The sequence below is a fragment of the Bradysia coprophila genome, unplaced genomic scaffold, assembly GCF_014529535.1.
Source record: "Bradysia coprophila strain Holo2 unplaced genomic scaffold, BU_Bcop_v1 contig_732, whole genome shotgun sequence".
In the NCBI taxonomy this organism is placed as follows: Eukaryota; Metazoa; Arthropoda; class Insecta; order Diptera; family Sciaridae; genus Bradysia; species Bradysia coprophila.
In genome coordinates, this window is record NW_023503972.1 from 3,286,355 (window position 1) to 3,311,301 (window position 24,947).

Sequence of the window (24,947 nt, forward strand, 5' to 3'; positions counted from 1 at the left end):
TTGGTTGCTAGGGAGAGTATTGGTACTGTACAAGAGAAGGAATCTGATATTTTGTATCCGAGGTACTTTAACTCATCGTGATATGAAATATCAAATTATTTCCCGAGTGTAGTATGACGTTTTCCATTACGAAGGAGGGAAAGACTTTTCCCTAGGGACGGAAAGTCCATTTTCCCTACCTAGTAAAGGAAAATATGCAATACGTACTCTTATGTGTATTGAAAGCATTGAAGTATACTGAACAATATACAATTGCTTCAGGTAAAACTTAAACCATTAAATACTGCACAACATGTAACAAATATATTGTGTACACCTGTCGTTGGTTTTTTTTTTCACTAGATCGTTAATTTATATATACAAAATCTATTCGTTTATTGTTGTCGCTCTCTTCACTTTTCTATTCTCTGAACACAGCATGGATCTGTGTGTGCTGATATTGACTATGCAATCGTCTAAACGTGAAATAATAAATTACATCAGTGTATGAAGAACAAGTATAGTTATACCTCAACCTTTTCAATATTTTTCATTTTTGTTCTACCTTCGCAATTCTCTTTTCATAAAAAACTTTAAAAATTTAATTTGTGAAAAAATTCTTTCCTATTATGTTCTTCATTCCCTTTATCTCTAAATAAGTTACTGTGTTTTCTGAGCAGCACTTCAAGCATTAACACTGATTTGCCAAACGTCAGATTTGAAGGCTTTGATGATACGAGTTAGTGTGAATTACTGATTGAGATTATATAGAAGTTTTCACAAAGTTTTATTCAATCGACCTAATCTAAGCCCCCAAAATGCACCGCTGAGTGTTTGACTAAACAATTCCTTTCTAGTTATTTTAGCCTTCGCTAAAAATTTTCGTCATAGTTTAAGGGTATGTTATATACTCGCTGCGCTCTAATTATATAAAATTTTATTTCTATGGGTGCGCCTGTATCTATGGATGAATTTTCCATTATTTTATATATAAGGGAAATGCTGATCTCTATTACAGCGAACATTATTACACTAATACCCCTAGATGCATTTTCCCGAAAGATCATGAGTCACACAGTGAAGTCCCTTTTATAACCGCTCAAAACATAACAGGCAAAATATAAAATTCAAAAATGAAAAAAAAACTGTACCTTAAAGACCCTTTATGTAACGGTGTCTTTGTCGTTCTCTTCATTTTTATTTTTTTTTCAGGTGTGCAAAGAGGAGTAATGATTCAGTTCACGTACATCTTTTACCAGTTCAGGACCGATTTTCTATTCTATCTTTTACTTTGCATTTCGTGTGTCGGTCGTTGAATTTAATTTTTTGCTAAATCAGTCAGTGCAGTTAAAGAATGACTACCAAGTTTATCAATCCGATCCCACGGAAAGCAACGACCAGTATGTTTTTGGAAGGTGATTTGTCCGACCTGAAATTCGCTTTCGTGGTAGAAAATGTAACAAAAATATTACCGGCACATCAATGCATCTTGGCACAGAATAGCTCAGTGTTTCGCAATATGTTCAATAGTTCAGTGCCCGAAACAGAGGTCACTATTAACATTGTCGACGCATCTTACAGTGAATTCGAAGAATTTCTGCAATTCTTTTACCGAGAGGAAGTAGCATTGACCATGACAAATATTGAAGGTGTTGTTCGTTTGGCTGATAAGTATGACGTGACCGAGTGTTTGGATATATGTGTCACGTTTTTGGAGGGCCAGTTGACGTTCGCTAACCTGTTTTTGATCTATCAACTGGCCGAAACGTTCAATATTTCCAGACTGACAACGCTTTGTGAGGATAAGATCCAGTATTCGACGTTGGAAATGCTAAAATCGTCTGCATTTTTGGACTATACCAAGGAAGTGTTGAACAGCATTTTACTGATGGACGGATTGGCGTGTACCGAGTCTCATTTATTTGATGCTTGCATTGAATGGGCTAAAAATTCCTGCCGCAAAAATGAATTGGACGAGAGTGAAGCGCAGAATTTGAGACAACAACTCGGGGACAGTATATATTTGATACGGTTCCGTGCTATGATTGGTGAAGAGATCGTACAGATCATGACCAATAAATTTTATGCTGGACTGTTTAGCCATAAAGAACTTGTTGAGGTGTTGTGCTTGAGAAACGTGGCTGATTTTAAGTGTGAAACTTTCTGTCCAAAAACACGAGCCATTCTATCGTTTCAACTGAACAGAAGTCCGGTACTGATTTGTAGAGGTGGCGAATGTCACGTCGAAATTATTCGGAAAGAAAGCGAAGTTTTTTTTCAATCTAACGTTCCGGCTTTATTGAACGAAATTCATTTTTTGGCTATACTCGAACTAACATCTTTGAAGTTCAGCATAACATTAACCGAGAACAATGTGCCGAAAGTTTTGTTCCATGGATCGGTAACGTACGGTTCATTCAATTCGGTCGGGCCGAAGTTATCTCTCACGAAAGTCGTCCTAATCAAACCTAATACAGTCTACCGAATTAGTATTGCTACCGACGGTTTCAACGGTACCTTGCCTAACACAGTAATTGGTACTGCGGATACAAGCGATCTGATGAAAGATGTCCCACTAAGTTTTGTCAACGATCCATCTATGCCACCACCGACAAGGAAGTGCAGCGTATCAACGTCCATTGTGAAGGCTTTGTATCTTAAACAAATCTAAAGGTAACTTTTTCATTTCTTGTAAAGACTTTATTTTAAGCGCAACTTAATATGTATATCAAGGGGTTGGTATTGGCAGGGTTCTTTCAGAACCTTGGGCATTTGTAAATTTCGTTAACTAAGGATTTTCAAAAAGAATGAATAAACTACTCACAGACTCAATAAACTTAAAACATTGTCCTATTCATTAGAGGAGTACTAACGTATGTGGACATCCATGAAGGAAGGGGCGTTTATTGTCCACATTTAACAAAAGCATATAAACACTGAAGGTAATGCAAAAACACAAAAGTCGATGATGCAAATTGTACGAATTGAATCTTATTCTACAATCCATTCTAAGTAAGTATTCCACATGAAATTACCTGTCTGAAGCTTTTCTACTTGAAAATTTGTTACTTGAGACTTACGATTTTGGCTTCTTTGTTCCCTTTGCTGAAAGTCAAGGTTTCAAGCCAGAAAATCAATTAAAATATCCGCCACAATAAGATCCAAATGATTTTTAGGGAATCATTTGTTACGATCAATATGCCATTTGTAACACATAGAACTTGATGCAGACGGTATAGAGGGTAAGGTTGTAGATGATGAGTATATAAGAGTATATAAGCACTGAAGGTGATGTGTAAGAGCTCGCCTCCTACTCTATAATGAATCACAATCACAAATCACATATGTAAATGTTTGTACGCTCATCTTATCCCTAAACTTGTAAATAGAGATTCATTCCATTACCGGCACTCGAGTCAACACGCAATAAATATTCGTCCAGTAAAGTCTTCTGTGTTTCAATTATTTGATAAAGGGACAGCCTTTCCAGGTGTAAATACGCACGGATCTCTACTTTCAGGTGAATTTAGTTACTTTATGTTGCACACTTATTGCATTCGTTTTCTTCAAGTTGCATCTAGTGTTGAGGTGAATTCGATTCCACAGATTCCATACAGACTAAGCAGGTACAACAACATTAGTCACAAGAATTCACGCCGTAAGTGTGCCTAAAATTTGAATTTTAAGTGAACGAGTTCAAAATGGAAAGTGCGGAAAGCGTTGAAATGTATTTTTCGGTTCACTTTTTCATCGAATCGTTCACTTAAAATTCAAATTTTAGGCACACTTATGGCGTGAATTGAGTGATGTCAAAGACAGCTTCGGTGCTTGACAGTACATTGGTATTAACCAATATAATTTTTTTTTCTTTGAATTAGAGTAGTTATTTATTTTCGTATTAAAATTGCAACAACAAAGTCAATAAATCAATAAACAAGTATACAAAAGTGTAAATATGAAAAAACGGTTAGGGTTGTTGAAAAAAAGAAGAAAACGATTACAACTCGCTTCGCTTTCACCATGGCTTGATTGACAGTTGATGAGCCTAGCAACAAACAATTATTTTTTTTAGTACAAATTTAGTTCATTAATTACGTAACGCTTGGCTCGTGTTCGCATATGAAAATATTCTCGATCATTAGACTGCAAAAATTATTCTCGGGCAGTTGAACCCGAAATCAATCAGATTTCCCTCAGATTCCTGTCCAATTGCATCTAAAAGTTTACATTGAATTTTGATCGGAACGTGACAAGGACACAGTCTGTTTAATAAGTGAGGTAGCTGTAAATTGAGTCTGAAGAATATATAAGGAGAATGTGAGCTCTCAACAGTAAATGGGTCAACAGAAACCTGAAAAATGAGACTTGCCTAGGTGATTTAGGTCGTTTATAAACCTGAACTAGATCTGAACTTTATCCAGAATAAAATAGAAAATGACAGTTATGTAATCATCCTCGCAGTAGTCTGACAATATGTGCAGTTATTCTATTTCAGGTGGAATCAGGTTTTACGTATAGTCAGGTCAGTTAATTTTATTTCAGGCAAGCAAGTACTCTATTTCACAGTTGTGTGACACACTGTCAAGGTTCAGTATCTTATTTACAGAACCACTCATGCTTGAAGTGCGTTATTTCTGGTCAAATCGGATTGACATTTCGATAGTTAATCTCTCCGCTCACACCTTAAAGTAAAATGTAGTGAAATTTCAGCATGAATTGGCTTCAGTGGTTTTTCAGCTGATCCACACAAACAATCAAATCTGTTCACACGTCTTTATGCGGTTTTAACACTACCACGCAAGTAAAACCAGCATAAATAGTTTTGATTGTTTGTGTGGATCAGCTGAAAAACAGCTGAAGCAAATTCATGCAGAAATTTCACTGCCTCTGACTGTATTTTCTGAAAAGTTTTTTTGAAATATGGAAAAATTTTGGAAAATTGGAAAAATGTTTTCTCAAAAAATAGTGGCGTCGATACTCAGGGTCAGGATGTAAAAGTTTTGAATGATGATATAGAACAGCTGTTGCATAGACACAATAGTCTTCTAGTCCTCTAGTTTATCAGGTGCTGAGCATCATCGCTACAAACTACACTATAAAGCCTGTGAATACGTTTTCCCGAATTTTCGTGAATTTTTAATAATTTCAGTGATTTTCATGATTTTCACTAATTGTGAGATTCACGAAATTCGGGAAAACCTTTTCACAGTTGCAGGCTCTTGGCTCTCTAATAGAATTTTCCTATCATTTCATTATATCTCCGAACCCGATGCTCTTGGCGTTACGTAATTTTAGAACCGGATTGATGTTGTACTAACCCGCAAGAAGGGGCTGCGTAGTTTCCAAATTTCATCGTCGTAAAATGAACTCTTCCACCCATATGGCATTGTTCCATCGTCGACAATGCTGCAATGCTTTTCGATGACGGTTTTATTCTTTTGTGGTCCACTATTGTTGGCACGTGAATAGTAGTAGTCACACGAATTTTTCTGCAAACAAAATTTTAGAGACCATCCTCTCTTTCACGTTAGAAAAAATGATTTTACACTTACACCGTCGGATCGATGAGATATCGACACTGATCGACTTCCGGATTCCTTTGTATCGGGAGCAAATTTAACTTCCGCTTTAGTTGAAGCTAATCGCCTACACAATCGATCAGTTTCGTAACTAACGAGTGGCTTGTACAACCAACGATCACTTCTGTCGTAAACCATTTTTATTTAGAAAATTAAATCAAAAAGCAAACCGAAAATGAAAACGTTTTGTTGAAGATATATACGAAATGGGAAAATCGATTGAAACTTATTGTATTCTACTTATCGACCGGTTATCGTTGCAAAACTAATCGGAAGCATTCTGGTACATCCTCTATTTATATCGGAAAATTCTATTTCGTTTTTCCATTGATTTATTCACAAATTTTGTACGAATGTCTCCATTGATAGATGAATGCGTAACGACAATAATTAGTTAACTGATAACTTATGCCTCGTCTACACCGATCAATATAGGTACTCGCACGACTTTATGATATTTAGCACAGCACTGCTACTAGCACGAACATAGAAAATATTCGAAGGTGATGAAATGACAGTAGGTACTGAGTTTCTGTTATACATATAGATGACTTGTTTTCGTTGTATGAGTTAAAACATACATTACAAACAATCCTAAGCGGTAGCTTGTATCACTAAAGCCTCCAAATTTGAATCTTGTCAATTCAGTGTTCATGCTGTCTATTTAGCGTAAAACTTCAAGCATCTCTTTATCGTTGTCGTAGATTTCTCAATCAAATAAGTTTTCGTATGCATTAGCATTAGTTTCTGTCGGACACCCGACGACCCTGCAAGTTTAACGATGAGCGTCCAAGCCCACCATTAAATTTAACTAGATGCTCTAATTCCTGTCAATCTCGGCTCTAGACATCTGATAATGTCATGAAGCTTCTTGTCTCAAACTGAAGCAAATGAAGGAAGGTGATGACTGTACTAGACATTAATGAATCTGAGTACGAAGCAGCACAACTCATATCACTCTTTTTGCACCCATGAACGGACGGGTCTAATACTTGTCACCAAACTATGCAATTATGCAATCACAATAGATTGTTAAAGCGTACCCAGCTTTGGTTGGCTGCTATCTCGTTTGGAAGAATTTCCTCTTATTAGCTTACCACAACGAACTCGAAGTTTTTCATCAGCTGAAAAGATCTACGATTTATGACATGTTCAGTTCACTCATTAACCATTTGGCTAATTTTTTGCACAGTCCTCTTCGCACAAATGTTGAAACTTTTGGGACACTTGGAAATTTTGGAAGAAGATCCAATTTGACGAAAGTTAGATTTTTCTAAGAAAGATTGATACCAAGTGTCCTTGAAGTTAACCGCTCGCGAAATGACCGCTAACCTCTAATTGAAACATGGCGTGTCGCAATTGGCTAATGATAAGTCAACATATATTAGTCTGTATGCAGCTTAAAGGGTTATAAAAAAATTCAAAGGTTTCGTCATAAAAACTACTCGCTCCATGGTACCCAATGGGCCAAAAGCTTATATTGTGCGGAATAATATAAGGGTCGTCGAACAAGAGTTAGCATAAATAACACTTGCTTTATGTAATAACACGGCTGAAGTTCTCGATTATTAATATGATTTTCTCTTCATAATTTAGAATGTGGGCGGACATCATACAGAACGTATATTATTTGTGCAATTAGCTTCGTTGTTGCATTATTTAAATGGTTCGTTCAGTTATTCTATGAAATAATTATTGTGTACGAAAAATTCACATCTTTTTGTTAAATAATTAATTAACATCATTAATTATGGAATCGTATCGTTGTACTGTAATAAGCTTCGGTGTTGTCTTCTAAATTTGGCGACAACTTATTTATTTACTTAAGGTTCGGTTATCAATTCGAGATTTTTATCAATTTGTAATTAATAAATTGAACATGCATTTTAACACGACGATTAAACACATCAATTTGACTTCATTAATAAATCGAATTATAGATTCTGCAACTGCGCTGCGAAAAGTGAACTTTTTCATGCCTACTTTGATGAGCGTAATGGGGGTCTTTTTTTACTTGTTCAGTGCCGCTTTTAGCTTTTGGATCTCGGGCGCCATTTTCTTCTGCTCCACTTCGGGCGCCACGGGCATTTGCCCATTTGGCCATATGGAAAAGGCGGCACTGCTTGTTGCGAAAACTCTTTTTGCAACTAGTGTCGAAATAGTAAGTTATGTTACAAGTATTGATTAATGTTGATTTTTTCAGCACTACATCCAATTTTTCCTTTCGAGTGGAGCGAGTATGGAAAATTGGGTAGTGTGCTGAAAAAATCTCATTACAGTAAGTGTATAAGTGAAAACTAGAGTATGTTGTACACCGTGTGGTGCATTGCTACAAGATATTTGTTAAATTTTCAATCATTTTGCATTAAAATGCATCATTTTGTGTAAATTTGGTGTTTGTCTAATCAATTCAATGACATAATAATGACTCTATTATGATATTGAATCAATTAGTCGGTGACTGGAAATTAAAACTTTGGTAAAAATTTGTATTAGGTTTGCATTTCAAAAGTTCACTTTTCGCGCCTCTTGCAGAAAACGTTGTATGTAAAACGTTACGAAAGCGGTTGTTTTCGTCACACGATGTGGTTATCATCTAGTGACTAAAACAATCACTTTTCGCAACTTGTTGCATAAATAACTATTATGCAATTCAGTGATGATATTTGTAACTTACGCAGCCTGTGTGTAATGTCGAATGAACGTCTTTTATCGTACTAGTGGATAAAGGTATTTATTCGATTTTTTTCGTTGCATGAAACGTTGTATGCAACACGAATCGTATGCTGGTATGCCTCCATACGATTCTTGTTACATAAATAACTATTATGAACGCGTCAGACGAGTGGGATTTATCGTTGAAAATGCGATCCTACCTATTATGGTCGCCAAGGAACAGTACAAAGAAATTCACTTATCCCAGGAGGTGCAAAAACACAAAAGATGTATTAGATTCAAGGCCGTTCATATGTATCAGTATTCAGTACAGTTTTTAAGTTGAACACCCTATGTGTTTAAAAGGATTACAGAAGCCTCTTAGCTAGCATGTAACATATATTACCTCATCACGTCCATGGTTCACAAATTTTATTTTGACGAGCGAGGACGTTTGCCCGACCGGAATGGGAAATGTAAAAAGTCTCACCAAAAAAACCCTTCCCCAAGGCTTTCCCGTAAAATATCGACAAAAACATTTTTTTGTCATTTCGATTTTTTTTTACTCGGCTACACTTCGGATCAACAAAATTCACACGAAAACTCTAATTTTCATCTTTTTATCCCTAGTAATGTAAATGACTATTTTTATTGTTATCTTTGCAACATGGTAAATTTTTCGGTCGGTTATAATGACCAAAAAATTCTTTGGATTTAGGTCTATCTACCGATTAAAGATCAATTTATGCAACTCAACATCATAAAATGTGGAATAATGAATCGGTTGTGACGTTTTCATCAACACACTCTAATCTATTACAATAAAACTATGTTTAAAAGAGCCTAATACTCCCCTCTGGCGTCACCCTCGGTGTGCGTACATACACACATTGTGATGATTCGACTATGTTAAAATATACTATGGTGAAACACAAGTAAATCATAGCCAAGCATATAACGGCAGCATATTAGTGTTGTATACGAAGGCTCCTCTTGAAAAATCTAGTACTTGCTTCTGTGCTATGTATTTATACAAGTAAATATATAGTTTTTATGCGTCAAATAATCCACTATAGAATGCAAAATAAATCGTTGTTGAACAGAGAGATGATAACAGATCCCTATCTATTATTCACTCTTAGCCTTTATGCCTAAAAGACCAAAGAATTTAACGGAAAATCCGCAAGTCGAAGTTCGCAGGTTCTTCGCAGACATGCAGCATCATCCACGTGATCTACCTATAACTTTACACAGCCTTAACAGATTAAAAACAAAAAACCCTAACCAACCTTCGCTTGGTGTCTCTAAGAACTCGACATCTACAAAAGTTTTCCTGAGATCGAAAGTCATTGTGAAACGTAATAACTGACTGTAATTCGTACGGGCTAACACTTCTTCGCTGTTTGCAAAATCTCTCAGTATATTAATGCCAGCTCATTCTTATCTTTACATTAAATTTCACAGCAATGACACTCAATCAGAACCTTTTCATGATTTCTCCGGCAGAATACTTTCCCTAGTGGTTCCAATAACGTCTTTAAATTGTTGATAGCCACTCTTAAGCGCAGCGATCGAAGAAGTTACGATTGTGATGCACAGGAATATTTTCAGAATCCATCTGACTTCCTCGGTTGCATATTCTCGAATAGTTCGCTTCTCGAAGCCGTAATACAATGCAGCCATTCCCAATACGAAAGTGACCAGAGCCATTAAGTTGTGAAAGAATCGTTGGTACACCGGTTTGACCAATGATCGCATTTCCCTTGAAAACAAATTCGTTACGCCGTTCAGCATTGTTAAGATGAGAAAGGCAAACGATGCTAGGCCTAGCAGATCAATTGTTGTCGTCAATGTTCGTACAAAGAGTCTTAAATTTCAGTTAAAAACTTTACCCAGTTTTGAGTGAATGCTGCGGAAGTGTGATGTTCTACCCCAGTACTCGTATGCCATACCTATAATAGCAAAAGCACCACCAAATGCCTGCATAGACCAGTGGATTATAGTTTTTGTGCGTCTGGTAAAAAATATCGTCCAAACATTAAATGGAGCCAAAGCTAAGATTCCTGTAATTGAAAATCCTCTAACATTTGCATGATATGTCCCACACAATTTATGCATCTCATTTACCTTCGGCCATCAGAAGCTGATACTAAGAAAGAAATGAAATTATTAAAGAAAGCTCTTACTGATCAAACTATAGAAACATACTCCCAAAGCGCAAAGAAGGACATGCATAGATATGTTACTGTAGCCACGTTCGTAAGCCACATAGCACATGTAAACACTGACAAATCCGACCATAACATGAGTCAATGTGTTTACAGCGTTTACAGTCACCTCCCAAGTACTAACTTCTCGGCCCATTTTCTTTCTACAATTCTAAGTTTTCCTTTGAAAGTAATTGCAACGAACCCGGAACAGCTCTTCCAACGTACTGACGGGGCCAGTATAGTTCTGATGAAACTAAGTATATCGTCCACTCGATTTGCGGTCATTTGTTCAAGTGTTGTTTTTTATCAGCACCGAAAAAATCGATGCTGATTGATATGAGTGATTTTAAAAGTGTTTGGATTGCACGTCGTTTTACGTGAACTACGGACAAGTCAGCAAAACTGCTTGGCTGCATGAGAATATTTAAAATCGAATATCGTCTGTGGAATCGAATACATACATGTAGACCCGGCACAGGTGGCAGTTTGAAAAGAAATTGGTCTGATCAGGGTCTATTTTCGATTAATTTAAAATTTATCGCGAAAATAGGTCTTGGTCCTATTAATCAATGTATTTGCAAGTTGAGAAAACATCAACTTGAAAATGATCACATAGTTGATCGAAACTTTTGGTACAATTTAAAAGGCGTTTTATGGCTTCAATGAAAACCGTCAGTATTTGATCATTGAGATTAATTGTGCCGTTCTGTTCGAAAAATCTTTTAATTTATTTGCAAGTCGTAAATAGTATAATAGTGTGTGCAGAATACAAAGGCATAGGCTGTGAATTTGACACAGAGAGCTGGGAGGTTGTTTGCTAGAGAGAGTATTGTTCCCGCGTTTTTTATAAAAATGGAGACCTGCGTGACCTCCCCAAAGTTTACAGCCAAATGACTGTATGAAACTAATTTTTCTTTTATTGATTTTTCAATCTGTTGTAATTCTTTCATTTGACGTTTGAATCTAATTCGAGCAACAACTGACTCTTACTCGTGAAGTTAGGAATTTTCTTTAAAATCTGATTTTACACCAGAATCACAATTATGGAGAGTATTAACCCGGAAGCAACCAGGGACAACAAAACATCCCGAATCCATGCAGATTGTTTGGATGCATTGACGAAAGATGTTGGCATCAATATCAAAGAGTTAATGCATGCAATAGCCCGGGACTCGGACATCGTATTTGACGAAGAGGAAGCGAAAGATGCTGCTGCTTCTGGTGAGAAAATTTACCGGAATGCTATTTTAGCTGGAAGCTCGTTATCTTGTGCAGAAATAAAAGCATTCAAAGCTGTCATTCCAAACAAAGAATGGGGATCGGAAGAAACTTGGAAAGTGACCATTCAAGACGATATCAATCAGGCACTCAACGATTACTGTGCAACGGGGGCTTGCAAACGCTTTGTCGTGTAAAGAAACAGAATAAAGAGATTTCTTGGTTTTTTAAAGAGTTTTTCAATTTGACTTTGACGCTACAAAAAAGTCAGTAGATTTAAGTGCGATTCTACAAATTTCCGATTTTTAATTAAAAAAACTAAAACAATGCTTGCGAAGCATATTCGCTGCAAAGTTATAACTCTCTAAAAGCGAAGAGTAAAGTAAAAGTAAAGTGTCGAAATTGGCAATAGAACTGTAATAGTTATTTGTGTATCTGTTTTGGACGATTGTTTTTAGGCAATTTCGCTTGTTGTAGCCCGAACGAAGTGCCTAAAATCAATCGTCCCAAACAGATACTCAAAAAATTTTTCATGTAAGGGGTCGAAAACCCGAGAAAAATCTCGAAACTCCCTCATTTTCGGCCCCGACACATGAAAATAACTATTACAGTTCTATTTCCAATTTCGACACTTTACTTTTACTTTTAAATAACTATTACGTATCGATTGAATAGGCCGAAAGAGTTACGTATTAAGTTTTATATGCTGCCTACTTGGGACGAAAGTTGAAAAATGTAAACCGAAGGGGCGAAAGCGAAGCTTTCGCCGCGTATGCTTACATATCTATCACTTTCGACCCGTGCGTTTACATTTTTTTCTTTCGTCCCGCGGTAAAGCATATAAAGTATAGTTTCCACTTCGCTTTCGCCCTTTCGGCTTACATTTTTCTGTCACTTTCGGCCCTTGGGCTTACATTTTTCAACTTTCGTCTCCAGTAGGCAGCATATAAAACTTAATACGTAACTCTTTCGGCCTCCTCAATCGATACGTAAATAACTATTCCACTTAATAAGAAGGAAAAAATTGAAATAAATTCAATTTCCACTTCGTTTGCGTGACAGTTCTTTTGTTCTATTTTACAACTGTCATGTAGCCGGAGGCTAAACGAAGTGCTCTTTTAAGTGGAAACTATACTTAAATTGTGACACTATACGTTGTCAATTCATGCCGTAAGTGCGGTCGAAATTCAAATTGGAAAGTGCGGAGGTCTTTCTAACGTAGCATCATTTTCATACAATGAAGCGTTGAAATGTATTTTTCGGTTCACTTTTTCATCGAATGGTTCACTAAAAATTCAAATTTTAAGCGCATTTACAGCTGAGTTGATCACGAAGGCGGTGAAACACAAATTCCAGTTGCCTATAGAAATCAAACAAAATTTTTGATTACATAAGATGACATTACGACATACAGTGCACTGTATACACGTTTTTCTAACTTATCATAAAATACGAAATTGAATTGTCCGGTTGAGATAATTATTAAACTTAATTGCTACGTTCTGTCCACAACTGATAATTTTATTGTTTGTTATTTTAATTGCACGTTAATGAAACCCATGAGTTTGAATGTGCAAAATAATTGGTGAGGTATGAGTCGCTTGTGGGCTTGTGTCATAAAAGACCCTCGAAAAATTACGTCAAATTACTTGAACCTGTGTGAGGAAAAGAAAAGCTGATTTTTCAAGGTCATCACTAACCACCGAGAATTGATTAATGTCCGCTGCCAGTTGCACTCTATTGAGCACTATTTGCACTGTATTTCTATTCGCACTCATGGTAAATAGTAGCAACCTAAATACATTTATCAAGGTAGTAAAAAAGCAACGCAGCCGTCGGGCCATCTGTTATGAGATGGCGAAAATATTTTTGTGAAATACAAGTAAATCGTAGTCAACCATTTTAAAAAAAGATGTCATTGGCATCGAACTTATGTGCTAGGTCGCCCGTCTGAATGGCATTACCTCCTCACTATATTTACCTTGGTAAAAGTATCTGAGGGCGGCAGCTCGAGGTACTTTTACTCACCGTGATACGAGATAACTAGTTACTTCCCAGTTATCAGGGCCTATTTTTTGGAAACATGTTTCTAAAAGTTTCTCAAGTTTCTCAAAAGTTTTTCAAAGTTTCTTAAGTTTCGTGGAAACTTCAGAAACTTTAGAAACTTTGAAAAATTTTTGAGAAGTTTAAAAAACTTTTGAAAACATATTTCTAAAAAATAGGCCCTGCCAGTTATAGTATGGTGTTTTACCTTACGAGGTCGGTAAAGGCTTTGCTCTAGGGCAGTAATGGCCTTAATACTTTCCTAGTAAGGTAAAATAAGAAATTAGTTAACAGTGTATGTGTTTGCAAACAAAGGAATAAGGTGGTATTTTGACCTGTCAGAACGGAGTTTGTTTGGTATTGGTGTTAGACATGATTTTTTACTTGTAGCGGCGAGACCCATCGACCCAGCAACGTTTGTTGGTCGTCAGTATTCACCTCATTGCCCTTCATAGAAGTCATTTTTTAACAGTACACTTAACGGTTGACCTAAAATATTCGCCAAAGCCACAGAAATTATATCATGACCAATCATGTGAACAAACAATATAACTCTCGGTGATCTGCTGATGTGCACGTTAAAATGTTTTGCACGAGGTCTCGATGAGCCTGCAATTCACATCGTGTCATCTATTGCGTTGTTTTTCTTTGTTTATCGGTTTCATGCAGCGTTGAATGTTATGCGTTAGACTATAGCACTGTCAAGCGACAGTGCTTTGGTCTAACGCATAACATTCAACACTATGATTAGACGCATGGACGCAGGTTGGACAACGGCAGTCACAGAGAACGGACGTGTTTATGCGTTGCTCTCTAAAAGTGTTTCTTTTGTGTGGCTGTGTGTGAATTCATTTTCGATTTTGTCTAATTTCTGTGCCAACTTTTACGGCTTTGGTGTTTTTATTTTGCTGTAATGTTTAAATGGTGAAATTATTTTAAAGGTTTTATTAACGAAGTCAAAGTGTTGTTCTCGTAGGTCATTTTCTCTTTGATCAATAAAGTCGTTCTCGCCTCATTGTGCGATATCAACAATTGTGTTATTTCCTTTGTTATTTAACATGTGCTTCGTGGCGTCGGTTTACGGATTAACAATCGACTCTACCAGAAGCTAATGCTAAATTACGTGCTCGATTAATGTACGAAAATGACACATTGCCGTATGGCATCTGGCAGTCAATTTTAGTGCAGGTAAGGTACAAACGCTTCGGGTTCTCATTTGACACCCCAAAACCACATAGCAAATTTTTACAAATTTGCTGTGGTACAATCCCAAGATACAGAAACTATCTTGTACTCCAAAATGACCGCGAGGTTTAACAGATCTATTGATTGATACGTTGTATGGATGTCAAGGGATATGACGAAATACGAATCATTCAGACGCTACAACCTGCAACGCCAGAACGAGTTCAGTCACATGGTGGCATGGCGATTTATACGAAGAGGCAACTCATGGCCTATGGTGATTAGACACTTGCTATTACCTAAAACTAATAGCCGTAACCGTAACAAAGTCGGAAATATCAAAAAACCCAACATTCGCTTTCTCCATAAAAGAAACCATATCGACATAATGTCAATAGTAGAAAGAGCTACAACATGACAATGTTGATAGCGCCATCTTTGGGAAAATGTACAGGTCAATTAGTGATGGTTGTGGTATTCGCATACCACCCACGGCTTGGAGAATTCACAACGTATGGGACGTTAACACACGGTCGATTTGTGAACAATCTAAGTCGGGAGAGATATGATGTAAAATCACAGTCCATATGATCAAGAGACTTGTACAATAGCACAACAGGCCCATCTGAGGCTTAGGTGCTGGGCTTACACCCTCCCATCTAATCTAATCTAATCTAATGATTAGACGCATAAACAAGAAATTGTAGGTTAATTTCGTAATTTTTATTATAGTTTTCATGAGGAAGGTAGTCAGATTAACCTTTAATTCAACCAATTTTAACAAATTAAACTTAGAGCTTAAAGTATTCTTATGAGCCGATAAATCCAAGGCTGTAATAGTATAGGTTAGTGAAAACTTGTCTCTCTTCTGACGATTTTTTTTTCAGCATTTATTATGCGTTTATAGTTTAACGTTTTGCTTGTGGCCGACCGTATTTTTAAGTTAAAATAAGAATAAAGCACGCTGTAGACATTTTACCATCAGGCCAGTGTTAGGGCCACACAAAAAGCTTTCCCATTTGTTCAGCGCTACACTTTGCGGTGAAAAATACCTTGTCGCACGGGTCCTTATAAGTTTTTTCTGTGTGCAATAAAAGTTTATGAAAAAGACAGTTGGACGGACTGTCAGATAGATACTTACGGATATCTTTACAGTGATGAGCTGCATCAATGGCCGATTGCTTATTCTCCGATTGATACATGGCGTCGATTTGCTTTAAGGTTTTCTCCAAGTGTAATTCGTTTTTCTTGGTCAAAACGCCTGCCATTTGGGCGGTGCAATGCAAATAGCACTGAAAGTTATTAGAACACGAAAACAAACAAAATTCAAAATTTTCTTCGATATCATTTCAATTCTCACTTTCACTTCTTTGTCGTCATTGTCGAAGTTCCCAAATCGTAATGCGTTTAACTGATCTGAAAAGTCAATCAATTTGTAGGAGAAGCGTAACAAATCTTCCAAATAACACAAGGTCTATTTTCAAGAATTCTCTCAAGAGATTATTAATTATTTTTGAAATTTAGAGACTTTACGAAGTTCGAGAATTTTCCATAATTTTGGAGAAAGAGAATTCACGAAAATAGGCCCTGAAATGTTGCTAGTTAGGAATGGTTTCTAACTAAGTGGTATGTGAAATTTTGAAATTCTGTTAAGCGTGTGGAATTTTGAAAATTTCACAGTCTTGGCATACCTTATGAAATTATTAAATTACTACAAATAACTACCCGATCTTCTAATATTTGCAATCTATCCACAAATCACACTCTACCCACTTACCTGCACTAAGTTTGAATTTTGGAGTGCATAGATTCCTTATCGTATCGAAGGATTTTATCATTTGATCGCGTGTCATCTACAAATTGAAATACCAATCAGCAAAAGGCAAATTTAGTGAAGAGGTCGAATAAGATTTTAGTTACAGCACAAAATGATACGCCAATAATATTGAGAAGCAACACTAGGCTTATTGGCAATCCGAACCACATTCGTCTCATGTTGATGCAAATGTTATTTCTTGTACAGAGGAAAATCTTTGTCTGTTGAACGGAACGCAAGACACACTCAATGTGACTCGATTGCCGATCATGCTAAATCATTTATTCGTATCTTAGCAAGTTATGAGTTGGAAGATCTTTTTAAAACTAATTAAAAATCGTTTAGATGTGCAATTAAGTTTTGACACACTAATTATCGGATAGAAAATTACATTTTTGCCAAATCAACACTTTTTAAACTGCTTAGTCATAAACAGGAAGTAGAAAATCAGTTAACGAAGCTTTTGGACATTTATTTAGTTTTCATAATTGCGTCGTGTGGACAAGACTAGAGGACATTTATTTGTACATTGTTTTCGTTTTTACTCAATACTGTGACTTTGAGTTTCCCATTCTGTTCTTAGCTGTGATAGATCATGGGCAAGAAAGTCTTCCAAGCCAGTTTATGCAGACCGGTGTTTTTCACTAGGGCAGTAACACAAACATTACTGCTTGTCAGGTTGTACAATTCCACAGCACCTTCTAGCATGAACATACAAAATATTCGGAGGCTGATGAAATCACAGTAGGCACTGCGTTTCTATTGTAAAGATAGATTACTTTTTTTGTTGTATGAGTTAAAACTTAAAATACAAACAATCCTAAGCGTCAGCTCTTATCACTGTGTTGATGCTAGGAACAGTGTTGTGACAATTCAAAAAGTTAAAGATGCAGATACGCGTTTAGGTTTAGGTTTATCTTTGCATCGACACATAAACTGATCTCATCATAGGAATGTGGTGGGTTTCGTTTGTTTCTTTCGTTTTATTTGTTCCACATGTATCCCACCACATAGAAGTAGCGTTTGTCTTTACGTTTCTTCACGGCAGAGTAAAAGTAACCCTGGCAGGAGCGGTTCATTATGGAAATGTCAAATGAGGGACCTAATCCTTTGTATGAAAATGAACTCAAATGAAAACTGACATAAGTTGAAAAATTTAATTCGCAAAAAACATAGGCCTACTAGATTATTCAGGTCCCTAGTCAAACAAGCGCTCCTGCCTGGGTTACTTTTACTCTGCCGTGGTTTCTTCAATTCCACACGTATACGTGTGAGTGGAGCGACACTCTTTACTCTTCTTTTGTTGACAACATGTAGAACGATGTGGAACAATGTAGAATGCTAACCAATTGCAAACTTAAATTGAGTTGAGTTCAAAAAATGATATACACCTCTGGGAAGTGGTCAACATCGTGAATTCGCGACCGTTAACATATGTGCCGTCCAAATGTTTATTTTGACGAGTTGAATTAGACTACTGCGTCATGGAGCCCTCTTATTTAATTCTTTTCTCGTGCCTGTTCTTGGAGTGCGTTGGAGGAATATTTCTACCTTGCCTACGGCATTCTATTTCCAAGGTATATGTGCCTATATATTTACTTTGTCTATCATGCCCGCACGTTAGTAAGTCCACTACCAAAAATGTTTTAACGAAAATGTTTTGAGGACGGCGGAGCATATTTACAGCAACTTTTTGACTTCTCCCCCTTAACTCCAACAGCCCCCAAACTAGGATATCTGAAATCAAGGAATCCATACGAGTTATCATACGTTACTGCAGCTTCAAAATTGGCCGAGATATTGAACTTCGAAACATTGATGTTTGTGTGAAAATAAGCAAAATTTCGTTTTTTCAGATAACTGAAATCGTTAGTTAGTTAGTTCCTATGGAAAAGTGGATCCAGCAACTCCTAAACGTTTCTATAGATTTTCCTGAAATTTTGGTTATAGGCTAATAATGGCCCAAAAATAAAAATGGAATTTTCAAAAGTTGGAAAAAACCCATATCTTGGGAGCTGGAGCTCCCCGAAGTCTCCATACAAATGCCATATAAAAGCCAATTTGTGTGTGTGTGAGAGTGAGTTGTATTTTTGGTGCATGATATGGATGGTAATGTGGTGAATTGTGTATGTTGTTTTGGGATGTATTTCTTGTAGAAACTTCTTGGGATCATTAAGTAAAACTTCCACTAGGTCGGTTCCTAAATTTTGGGATGACAGATGATTCCTCTGGCACTTCCTAACTTCCATCGGATTTTTTGATGGATTTGGGTTATTTTAGACATGAGTGAGATGTTCCCAGGTTGGTTCCTAAATTTTGGGATGACAGATGATTCCTCTGGCACTTCCTAACTTCCATCGGATTTTTTGATGGATTTTGGTTATTTTAGACATGAGTGAGATGTTCCCAGGTTGGTTCCTAAATTTTGGGATGACAGCTGATTCCTCTGGCACTTCCTAACTTCCATCGGATTTTTTGATGGATTTGGGTTATTTTAGACATGAGTGAGATGTTCCCAGGTTGGTTCCTAAATTTTGGGATGACAGATGATTCTTCTGGCACTACCTAACTTCTACCGGATTTTTCGATGGATTTGGGTTATTTTCGACATAATTGAGGTGTTCCAATATTGGTTCCTAAATTTTGGGATGACATATGATTTATCTGGCACTTCCTAACTTCCGTAGGATTTGAGTTATATTCGACATTAATGAAGTGTTTCAAGGTTGGTTCTATAATTTTTGGGATGGCAGATGATTCCTCTCACACTACCTAACTTTCATCGGATTTTTTGATGGATTTGAGTTATATATTTGGCATGAGTGAGATGTCCCGAGGTTGGTTCCTAAATTTTGGGATGACAGATGATTCCTCTGATTTGAGTTATATTCGACATTAGTGAAGTGTTTCAAGGTTGGTTCTATAAATTTTGGGATGACAGAAGATTCCTCTGGCACTTCCTAACTTCCATCGGATTTTTCGATGGATTTGGGTTATTTTCGACATGATTGAGGTGTTCCAAGGTTGGTTCCTAAATTTTGGGATGAAAGATGATTCCTCTAGCACTTCCTAAAAAAATTTTACAAGAAGAAATTTGTGTCACATGTTGCAGATGTTGAGGAACGTATTGTTAGGAAAATGGTTGAAAAATGTACTGCTGAAAGAATTTAAACGAAAGAAAACCGAATCATTTGTCACTTGTGACGCAAATTTCTTGTTGTAAAATTTTCTTTCACAAATTTTTTGAGTCACAATGCGCACAATGCGTCACCCTCAGCGATATCAGTTATTTTGTAAATAAGGGCTTTAAGGGTTTTTTGACTGATTTCTTTTCGCTCACATCACCGTCCATATGTACTAAATTGTCTTAAACTCCAAATCATTGACATTTTAAGAAGAATATGAAAGTTATGTCAAATTTATACCATTTTCTCCTCAATCAAAACGTATAACTTCTCGACGAGCCATTATTGTTTTGTGCCAACAAAATAGAAGGGAAATAAAAATTAGTCATTCCGATTACATCTAAGTTTATCTTTGTGACCGAAAAAGCAATGTTTTAACAAAAGTGCAAGTGCGTGTTAACCAGACGAAGAACATTTTCAATTACCAAACCAAATATACCAAATATTAGCAAAATGCATCACCACAATATGCATCGACGAATTGCACACAATTTCACATATGTGTCCAGCTGCGTAAAATACATGATTTTCTTGCTGAATTTTGTATTTTGGCTGTTTGGTGGTCTACTAATCGGCATCGGATTCTACGCTTTCTATGACAAATGGCAAGCAACTGGTCTGGTTCGAGTCGAGACAATCTACGACGTTGTGCTCAATATTTCACTAGTTCTCATCATATCGGGATCGGTCATTTTTATTGTCAGTTTTGCAGGCTGTTTGGGGGCCTTGCGGGAAAATACTTGTCTCCTAAAATTCTATTCGATGTGCTTGCTGCTGTTCTTCCTATTGGAAATGGCCGTGGCCATCGTTGGCTTCGTATTTCCGCACAACATGAACAGTTTCCTCGAAGATTCATTTACGGACAAGATAATTCACACGTACCGCGACGACCCGGATCTGCAAAATTTCATCGATTTCGCGCAACAAGAATTCAAATGTTGCGGATTGAGCAATGCCGGCTACTTGGACTGGGGCAAGAATGAGTATTTCAATTGTTCGTCACCGAGTGTCGAACGAGGTGGTGTTCCATATTCGTGCTGCATAAATGCCACGGACATTTCGTCGGGACTGGTGAACATAATGTGCGGTTATGGAGTGCAACAGCAATCGGTGGCAGCAGCCAGTAAGAAAATATGGACCAACGGATGCATAGAAATTGTTCGGGTGTGGGCTGAACGAAATTTGTATTTCATAGCGGGAATAGCTCTTGGTGCTGCGCTCAGTCAATTGTTAGTGATTTATTTGGCTAAAACGTTGGAGGGTCAAATTGATTTGCAGAAGAGTCGTTGGTCGTCATGAATGTAAGTTTTTTTGTTGTAAATTCGGCGCTGGCATTTGAACGACAAGGTCGCGTCAATTTACCGTAAAATGAATGAAGTATTCGAAATATTTACACCGGTCATCCAATAATCTCGTAACACATTATTATGTATTAAGCATAGTCGGAACCGACGCCAGAGACTTTCCAGTTTTTAGTCCTTTGACTTAGGACAATTTGTGTGATTTTACAAAATAAATCTGTTAAATGATAAGACGTCAATCGAATCGATCGACAAAGTATAACTGAACGATAAAATAACTCAAAGAAGATTATGGAAGAAGAAAACGGTCGCCAAGCCAAATATCGTCAACAACATTTCTGTTTTTACTCAAATAAAATAATTAAATAAAATGAGAAAAAAAAACGTTCCGTGGGGTAGATCTTAAGCATAAATTTAAAATTGAAACAGTGAAAAATAACAAGAAAAAAAACAAAAATTTAATATTCCATCCATCGTCCTATATGTGGATTTATTAGGAATTTTCTAACAAAAAAATTTTCTTTTCTAGAAATTTTATAAATGTGAAAAACGAACAAAAAGTTCAAAATGTTCGAAAAAAAAAAAATAAAAATTAAATCTCAATTTACGACTGAAACGGTTGTTGAAACTTGTATCGATGAAAAATAGTATACCGAAAGCGGACGCATTTCCAGTGGACTTTTTTTATACATTTTACGCCCAAAAAGGTAATACCACACGGTGCGGTTGAATGAATTTTAACTGAGCATTTCGATGCACTTTCGATATTTTTAGTCAGCTTGGAGCCCTCAACAAGGTTCCACAAAAATTTTAGATTTTCATCCGTACCGTCGTTGACATTGGTGCACCGCCCATCCTGTCTACAGAGAGAGTGGTGGAAAACTGGTTGTGGTTTCAATCGATAGTGCCTTTAAATTCTAACAACAATTGTACAAAAATTTGGTACCCTAAGTGCAAGTGAATCATGCACGAAATTTCACTGTCAAAGGACTCATTTCACTTATTCATCCAAAATATCAGCACTGTTGACATGAGTCATTGCATGTGTGGTGTCGATGGACAGCTGAGACCTACAGCATTTCAGAATTTACCATTTTTATTAATTTTTAGCCCCGTACGAAGTACGAAGGGGCTTATAGGATTACGATGCCGTGTGTAATTGATGGAATTCGAAGCAGACGGTAAGGGCAAAGTGTTTGCCTATGTTCATAGATGACGAATCCGCAATAAAAATTTGGGCCGTCTGTCCGTCTGTCCGTCACGTCGATATCTTGAGTAAATCAAATCCGATTTCAAAAATTTTTTTTTCCCTGAAAGATAGTCAAAATAGTGAGGCTAAGTTCGAAGATGGGCATATTCGGGTCGGCCCTTCGTGAGTTAGGGCCACCTAAGTGATTTAAGGTCTTTTGGTGATATTTATGGCAAAATAAACGATGGAAATGTACACGGCAAATGATAGGTATTGTCAATACCAATCCAGGAAAAAAAAGTTTTTTAAAATCGGGTGAGTGGACCGTGAGTTAGGGCCTTAGAAGTGAAAAGCTACTAGGGCCCTATGTGTATTTTACATATAACTCGAGTAAATTTCATCCGTTTTTCGTAATTTTTGTTTCATTTGAAAGATAATCGAACACCGAATAGAATGTTGTTGAAAAAAAATTAAATTTGGGACCTTGGACTAAGGCCGCTACTAGGGCCCTATGTGTATTTTACATATAACTCGAGCAAATTTCATCCGTTTTTCGTAATTTTTGTTTCATTTGGAAGGTAATCAAAGGCCGAATAGAATTTTGTTGAAAAAAAATTAAATTTGGGTCCTCGGACTAAGGCCGCTACTAGGGCCCTATGTGTATTTTACATACAACTCGAGTAAATTTCATTCGTTTTTCGTAATTTTTGTGTCATTTGGAAGGTAATCGAACGCCGAATAGAAAGTTGTTGAAAAAAAAAATTAAATTTGGGTCCTTGGACTAAGGCCACTACTAGGGCCCTATGTGTATTTTACATAGAACTCGAGTAAATTTCATTCGTTTTTCGTAATTTTTGTGTCATTTGGAAGGTAATCGAACGCCGAATAGAAAGTTGTTGAAAAAAAATTAAATTTGGGTCCTTGGACTAAGGCCACTATTAGGGCCCTATGTGTATTTTACATTGAACTCGAGTAAATTTCATTCGTTTTTCGTAATTTTTGTGTCATTTGGAAGGTAATCGAACACCGAATAGAATGTTGTTGAAAAAAAAAATTAAATTTGGGTCCTTGGACTAAGGCCGCTACTAGGGCCCTATGTGTATTTTAAATACAACTCGGGTAAATTTCATCCGTTTTTCGTAATTTTTGTTTCATTTGAAAGATTATCGAACACCGAATAGAATGTTGTTGAAAAAAAAAATTAAATTTGGGTCCTTGGACTAAGGCCGTTACTAGGGCCCTATGTGTATTTTACATATAACTCGAGCAAATTTCATCCGTTTTTCGTAATTTTTGTTTCATTTGGAAGGTAATCAAAGGCCGAATAGAATGTTGTTGAAAAAAATTAAATTTGGGTCCTCGGACTAAGGCCGCTACTAGGGCCCTATGTGTATTTTACATATAACTCGAGCAAATTTCATACGTTTTTCGTATTTTTTGTTTCATTTGGTAGGTAATCAAAGGCCGAATAGAATGTTGTTGAAAAAAATTAAATTTGGGTCCTCGGACTAAGGCCGCTACTAGGGCCCTATGTGTATTTTACATATAACTCGAGCAAATTTCATACGTTTTTCGTATTTTTTGTTTCATTTGGTAGGTAATCAAAGGCCGAATAGAATGTAGTTGAAAAAAAATAAATTTGGATCCTCGGACTGAGGCCGATACTAGGCCTATGTGTATTTATACTCAATAAATTAAAATTTTAGGGCTATTTGAAAGTTTTGTTTTATTTGAAAGGAACGTCGTACGGGGCTTCGTAATTGCGCTATGCGCAATTTCTAAGATGTACACATTACATAATAATTTTACTTTAACTACTTTAACCGGCGCATAGGCTTACGGTCAAAGTAGGGTGACAGACGCACTAGGGTCACGTACGCAATAGATATACGGGTTTGTACGGGGCTCAGTCGCAGCAAACGCTCCGACTGTTCTGATGGCTCGTTTTTTTAATAAGTGCGTCTCAGGTGCCTTTGAAACCTGCAAATTTTACCAAATATGAGAGAAAAACTTTGAGCTACTGTCGGTCTCTACGTAGTTGGTCTTCAAAAATAATTTTTTGGTCATTGGCAGAGGAAATGTAGCTCTACTGCTAGAGCTATTTATTAGCTTCATTCCTCAAGTATCCACGCCTCTATGACTGTTTGAAAATCACGTTTGTTCAACTTTAGCACTTGCACTTAGGGTACCAAATTTTTGTACAATTGTTATTAGAATTTCAGGCACTATTGATTGAAACCATAACCAGTTTTCCATCACTCTCTCTGTAGACAGGATGGGCTATGCACCAATGTCACCGACGGTACGGATGATAATCAAAAATTTTTGTGGAACCTTGTTCAGGGTTCCAAGCTGACTAATAATATCCAAAAATATCAAAAGTGCATCGAAATGTTCAGTTAAAATTTATTCAGTTGCACCGTGACCACTTTCAAAAAATTCCTTGACGCCTCTGTGGCTAGTAGCAGGTGATCGAAAACATGTAATTTTCCCACGGCAATTTCTCCAAGTACATGAAACGTAAAGGTCGTGCGGGGGGTGTCATTAGAAAGGTTATATGTACTTTCGGACGGTGGAGTCTTTAAAA

The 24,947-nt window shown here is 36.8% G+C and overlaps 5 protein-coding genes across 6 annotated transcripts; 2 read left to right on the forward strand and 3 right to left on the reverse strand.

Moving 5' to 3' along the window:
• Positions 1–1,203: 1,203 nt before the first annotated feature.
• On the forward strand, positions 1,204–2,801 carry LOC119084087 (BTB/POZ domain-containing protein 2-like). Its single transcript, XM_037193925.1, has one exon. The coding sequence runs from the start codon at positions 1,334–1,336 to the stop codon at positions 2,648–2,650; it is 1,317 nt and encodes a 438-aa protein (XP_037049820.1). The 5' UTR covers positions 1,204–1,333; the 3' UTR covers positions 2,651–2,801.
• A 1,157-nt stretch (positions 2,802–3,958) lies between these two features.
• On the reverse strand, positions 3,959–5,841 carry LOC119084091. Its single transcript, XM_037193930.1, has 3 exons — positions 5,532–5,841; positions 5,298–5,468; positions 3,959–4,024 (listed from the first exon to the last, which is right to left on the reverse strand). The coding sequence occupies exons 1-3, from the start codon at positions 5,694–5,696 to the stop codon at positions 3,995–3,997; spliced, it is 366 nt and encodes a 121-aa protein (XP_037049825.1). The 5' UTR covers positions 5,697–5,841; the 3' UTR covers positions 3,959–3,994.
• Positions 5,842–9,600: 3,759 nt separating this feature from the next.
• Positions 9,601–10,878, reverse strand: LOC119084089. Its single transcript, XM_037193926.1, has 4 exons — positions 10,422–10,878; positions 10,341–10,362; positions 10,106–10,276; positions 9,601–10,039 (listed from the first exon to the last, which is right to left on the reverse strand). Exons 1-4 carry the CDS (start codon positions 10,575–10,577, stop codon positions 9,702–9,704), a joined length of 687 nt encoding a protein of 228 aa, XP_037049821.1. The 5' UTR covers positions 10,578–10,878; the 3' UTR covers positions 9,601–9,701.
• Positions 10,879–15,575: 4,697 nt separating this feature from the next.
• LOC119084090 (general odorant-binding protein lush-like) lies at positions 15,576–16,968 on the reverse strand. Of its 2 annotated transcripts, none has more exons than XM_037193927.1 (5): positions 16,790–16,965; positions 16,647–16,722; positions 16,230–16,285; positions 16,011–16,161; positions 15,576–15,950 (listed from the first exon to the last, which is right to left on the reverse strand). In XM_037193927.1, exons 1-5 carry the CDS (start codon positions 16,862–16,864, stop codon positions 15,862–15,864), a joined length of 447 nt encoding a protein of 148 aa, XP_037049822.1. In that variant the 5' UTR covers positions 16,865–16,965; the 3' UTR covers positions 15,576–15,861. The 2 variants fall into 2 exon arrangements, with proteins under 2 accessions (XP_037049822.1, XP_037049823.1); XM_037193928.1 differs by having other exon boundaries at positions 15,811–15,950; positions 16,007–16,161; positions 16,790–16,968.
• A 3,133-nt stretch (positions 16,969–20,101) lies between these two features.
• LOC119083972 (tetraspanin-33-like) lies at positions 20,102–21,855 on the forward strand. The gene has a single exon (XM_037193775.1). It carries the CDS (start codon positions 20,324–20,326, stop codon positions 21,167–21,169), a length of 846 nt encoding a protein of 281 aa, XP_037049670.1. The 5' UTR covers positions 20,102–20,323; the 3' UTR covers positions 21,170–21,855.
• The last annotated feature ends 3,092 nt before the right edge of the window (positions 21,856–24,947 follow it).

Bases quoted from the DNA above. Each gene is read 5' to 3' on its own strand.
- LOC119084087 (XM_037193925.1), top strand. From the start codon at position 1,334: ATGACTACCAAGTTTATCAATCCGATCCCACGGAAAGCAACGACCAGT.
- LOC119084090 (XM_037193927.1), bottom strand. From the start codon at position 16,864: ATGAGACGAATGTGGTTCGGATTGCCAATAAGCCTAGTGTTGCTTCTC. The intron at 16,723-16,789 runs GTAACTAAAATC...TTCAATTTGTAG, and splicing joins TTGGCGTATCATTTTGTGCT to ATGACACGCGATCAAATGAT. The intron at 15,951-16,010 runs GTAAGTATCTAT...TATTGCACACAG, and splicing joins TCATCACTGTAAAGATATCC to AAAAAACTTATAAGGACCCG.
- LOC119084091 (XM_037193930.1), bottom strand. From the start codon at position 5,696: ATGGTTTACGACAGAAGTGATCGTTGGTTGTACAAGCCACTCGTTAGT. The intron at 5,469-5,531 runs GTAAGTGTAAAA...TTTTGTTTGCAG, and splicing joins TATCTCATCGATCCGACGGT to AAAAATTCGTGTGACTACTA. The intron at 4,025-5,297 runs GTTAGTACAACA...GTTTGTTGCTAG, and splicing joins TACGCAGCCCCTTCTTGCGG to GCTCATCAACTGTCAATCAA.
- LOC119084089 (XM_037193926.1), bottom strand. From the start codon at position 10,577: ATGGGCCGAGAAGTTAGTACTTGGGAGGTGACTGTAAACGCTGTAAAC. The intron at 10,363-10,421 runs GTATGTTTCTAT...TTTCTTTCTTAG, and splicing joins TCCTTCTTTGCGCTTTGGGA to TATCAGCTTCTGATGGCCGA. The intron at 10,277-10,340 runs GTAAATGAGATG...TTTCAATTACAG, and splicing joins TCAGCTTCTGATGGCCGAAG to GAATCTTAGCTTTGGCTCCA.
- LOC119083972 (XM_037193775.1), top strand. From the start codon at position 20,324: ATGCATCACCACAATATGCATCGACGAATTGCACACAATTTCACATAT.